At 45.4% G+C, this 4,643-nt stretch overlaps 1 protein-coding gene across 1 annotated transcript; it reads right to left on the bottom strand.

Annotated features, from left to right (window-relative positions):
* Positions 1–328: 328 nt before the first annotated feature.
* Positions 329–3,921, bottom strand: LOC147032924 (uncharacterized). Its single transcript, XM_085870944.1, has one exon. It carries the CDS (start codon positions 3,714–3,716, stop codon positions 2,454–2,456), a length of 1,263 nt encoding a protein of 420 aa, XP_085727070.1. The 5' UTR covers positions 3,717–3,921; the 3' UTR covers positions 329–2,453.
* Positions 3,922–4,643: the final 722 nt, after the last annotated feature.

Below are 4,643 nucleotides of genomic sequence, written 5' to 3'. Positions count from 1 at the left end.
GCCCTGGAGACTGCGTGGGCAGCACCAATGCTCTGCACAGAGTATGGTCCCAATGGATGGATGGAACCAAGGTGAAACAGCTAAGGGGTGAGCATGCCACCACCAAGCGAGCCTGCCACCCTAAAAAAAGTGCTGAACCTTCCGTCTAATATCAGACAATCAGAATGTACAGTGCCTATAGAAAGTCTACACCCCCTTTCAAAATTTTCACCTTATGTTGCCTTGTAGCCTGGAATTAAATTGCATTAAATCAGACTTTTCCACCTTTATTTACACATCGTAACCCACAACTTCCAAGTGAAAAAGCAAATTCTACAAATTTTAGAAAATTAATTAAAAACACAAAACGACAATATCGTGGTTGGAAGTCACCACTCCTCTTGTAATAGCAATTGTAAATTTGCTCAAGTGCATCCAATCACCATCAAAATCACACACCAAGTTAATTGGCCTCCACCTGTGTTAAATTGTAATTATGATGATTTCAGAATAAAGTCAACTGTTTCTGTAGGTTTCCTCTGCTGGGTAGTGCATTTCACTCCTCACTAGTGAGGAGGGTGTATAATATGGACACCCAGCAAGATTCAAAACAAAACATGTCAAAGAGCAGAGGAGCTCCTTGTGAGCCAACGGCCATCCATATCGAGTGACAAACTGTGTCTGTGGACGTCCTTCTGCAGTTGGGTTACTTTTTTTTGGAGGTTGGTGGCTGGATTTTGCACTCCAGCCACCATAAAACCCTTCACTCCGCAAAATACAAAAACGCAAAGAAATCTGAAAGCCCACTCCGTGGGAGTACCTCCTGTGCAGCTGCCCTTTGCAGGGCAGCTCATTGGATGATGGGATTGGGGCAAAGCCTTCGGAATCCCCACTCATCCATGATAGGAGGAAAACCACAGGGTAACCTTCCCGGGTCAGATTGCAGGAGAGTGTGTCGGGGTGGTGCTGAGGCGTTCTCCACCAGATGGTGGTCTCCTTGGGTTAATTTGAGGTTGTCCCTTCGGGTGGGTGCCTGGAATGTCCTATCCCAAAGAGAGGATGATCACCTGTCTCTGGTATCATTTGAGCTCAAGCGTTTTAACATCGGTATTGCAGCACTCTCTGAGGTTCGGAGACCGGATTGCGGCGAGATCATGGTGGGCGGTTACACCTACTATTGGTCTGGTCGCTCTGATGGTTACCATGCCCAATGAATTGCTGTAGCTCTGTCCAATAAGCTGACTCCAATGATAATTGAGGTAACACTGGTCAACGAGCGTATTATGAGACTAAGGATTCGTCGCTCCTTGGGTGTCATTTCCCGCATCTCTAAATATGTTCCGACTGAAGCAAGTGATCTCACCGTGAAGGATGCATTCTATGCCACGCTCAAATCTGTGGTTGATCAATGCCCCAGGTGAGATACTCTTCTAGTCTTGGGGGATTTCAATGCATCAACTGGAACTGATAAGGATGGTTATGTGACATGTGTTGGTCCCCATGGGTCAGGAACTGTGAACCAGAACAGCACTACGTTCCTTGACTTTGCAAGAAATTATGGACTGAGGGTGGCTGGTTCATGGTTTCAGAACCCACAGGCTCATCACTGGACTTAGTGTTCTAACACTGGTGGTGTGACAAAGGAGATTGACCATGTGCTCATTGATGGTCACTGAAGGATGATCCAGAACTGCAGGGTCTACCAGAGTGAGTGCTCATTTCCTTAATACCGAACACAGGCTTGTTGGAGCAACTCTGAAGTTGCAGCTTAAATCTAGGAGAATGCTACCATCCCAGCCGAGGATGGATGTTGGCAAGCTCAAGGATAAGAGGATAACTGAGGAGTTTGCGAACAGGCTGAGTGGAGATTTGAAGAGTTTGGGTGCTTTGGGGGATCCTGAAGAGTTGTGGAGTGCCTTCAAGACCACCGTCCTTGATGTTACCGGTTGATGTCTTGGAACTCACCAGCAGGCGAAGAATAATTTTGTCTCTCAAGTGACACTGGATATCATTGACCAGAGTTGCAGGGCCAGGCTGAATGGCAGAGCTGAGCTGTCCATGTAGTTGGGGAGGAATTAGGGGTTCCCATGCACCCCCGCTGGGATGTAATGACACCTGGATTTTTAAACTGCCAAGGGTGTCTATTAATAGATTTGACATGTTCCCAAGAAAAAAAAGTGGCTCGAAGGGTCCATTCGGCGGCCATCTCGGATTTCGTCACGAATGTCAGCGAAAATTTAAACAAGTCATAACTCTTTTTTTACCACATGTCCTAGAAACATAAATGAAAGAACTTTTTCAATTAATTGTTGGATTGTAAATCATTTAAGAACATTATTTTAGCGTTTAGATACCATTTCTTAGATCAAAATCGAGAAAAACCTTCAAAATTGGACCATTTTAAAAGTATCATCTTACATCACATATGTCAAATTGTTGCCACCTATTCGTTTTAAACTATAAAAACTAAAACTTTAGTCATTATCATCATCACTGTCACAATCAAGATCAGTTAACATATCCTCAAAGTCATTCACTTCATTTTCTTCATCCTCTTCTTCTCCTTCGTCATCTTCTTCTTCATCACTTGTGACCAGAACATCTACAAGACTTTGTGGCAATACCGGTCCATCCGACCAGAGAGGCTCGAGTTGACCATCATCTCCCTCGACCCATCCATGCCTGGTTGCTTCTGGAACATCAAAGATTGGGGTGTGAGACCGCTTCAATTGGGCCACACGATAACTCGCTCTTCTGATATGGGGGTATAGAGACTTCTTGCATGGTGGGAGGCGTGCCAGGTCTACCATGGACTTGGCATTCAAGTTCGTATCCTCTCCCACCATCTTCTTCATCATCAAAGCCCTGACCTCATCAACGTCAGTGACCCGAGTATGTCCATACATGATGCAGGTAAAGGCTTCCAGATCAGTGAGTAAGCTTGGCTCTACATCCCAACGTGATCCCAGTTCTGTGAAGACCTTCTGGAATCTAGGGTTCTTTTCAAGTTTCTTTAGAGGCCCAATTTTACCCTTGCCCTTGAAGGCACTGTTGCAGTCTTCTCCTGTATCGCAATACAGACCAATCAGTGAGCTGGTGTACTGAGGTCCAAGCAAACATGCTTTTTCTGTGATATTGATCAGTCGCCTGTGCTTCCCGCTTCCAGTGTCGAGGTAAATAGTGATGTTGACTTGATGAGCGTAGTATAACAAAATAAAAAACACATCACTGTCCGGGCTTCTGACGATTGCGGACTGATATCCTTCCTTCGCTGCATGCTGGAGGTAGAGGATTATCCGCTTGTCGCTCTCCTCCTGATTGGAGTGAAGAGGGTGGATCTCGGATACTTTACACTGACCAGCATCAGATGTGAGAAGATGCGCCACACCTTCAACAATGAGCACAATGAAACGACCTGCCAGCTTCGTAGCTGCTTCTTCACTGCTCCACATTTTCAGCATCATGTCAAATAGCTGAGCCTTGTTCTCATCATTCTGGAGGAAGACCTTGAAGTCCGGTGGTTTCCTAGTTCTGGGACCTGCCAAGAACAACTTGTCGCTGGTGCCATGTCGCAACCTCTCTTGAGCCTTGATTGAGCGGGGATGATATGAGTCGATTGAAAATACAACATTAACCCTGTAACTGATCATATCCAGCAACTTCAAACATATATCACCAAATGTAGGAGGGAGGTCTTTCATCATATGGATGAGAGCATTGCCATCATTGATATACATGACTCGGTCAACAGGGATATGGACTTATCCGGGGCGTCGTGCATCAGGTAGTGGACCATCTTAGCCTTGTCCGTCTTTGCGAGGAATCCATCTGGGGTGCCGAGGCTGTGTGGGACAGGAGTGAGGCAGAACTTCAACAACTCGGAGAAACTGATGGGCTGCTCCATGAGCTGAGATTTCATCAGCAACTGGAAGGCAAGGTCCCCCTGCTTTTGATACTGGATCAACTGAAATAGAAAAGAAGGAAATGATTAATTAACCACTATATTTTGCACAACATTTTTGTCACATACAATTCATTGTTCTCGATTGAGAGAAATATACATTTCATGACATACTTAGCCATGTGAGGGTTGAATAACAAGCCATGCAATAACCTCTCCGTATTCCTACCTCCTGATTCAGCACTTTGACACATCCGTCATTACTCGATAAGCACCTTTACTTATACTGCTGTTCAGCTAAATAATCATTCATATGTTAATACACTACGCATGTCACAGCCCGAGATCGTTAACATAATGAATACAGATCTGGCAAATATTAATTTTGTTGTTAGGGAGTAGAGTCTGTGAAGTCTGTTAAGGGAGTAGAGCATCACCTGTGGTCAAGTGATTCTCGGTCCTGCTTACAAGGGAATTCACGCATTGCATTCCTCCAAGCCCGCCCCTTGGTGTACTGCAGTTAGAACAGAGGGTGCTGGGCTCTTGACAGAGGAGTCCAAAATGAAGACCTGCTGGGCAGGTTACTTTAAGCGGCTGTACCAGGCTGATCCACCAGCTGTTGAGTTGGATGTCAGGGGTGTTACTATCCTTATTGCTGACACTCCAATAAACTGTGGTCCACCTTAATTTGTGGAAACACAGGTTGTGGTGAACCGGTTGAAGTGGGGTAAAGTTCCTGGGATTTGTAGCATCCATGCTGAAC

Source organism: Eptatretus burgeri, chromosome 2, assembly GCF_056783735.1.
Source record: "Eptatretus burgeri isolate ZD-2024b chromosome 2, Ebu_testis_v1, whole genome shotgun sequence".
NCBI classification, from domain to species: domain Eukaryota; kingdom Metazoa; phylum Chordata; class Myxini; order Myxiniformes; family Myxinidae; genus Eptatretus; species Eptatretus burgeri.
Note: the sequence above shows the minus strand (reverse complement) of the source record. Positions and strands in the feature narration are given on the sequence as shown.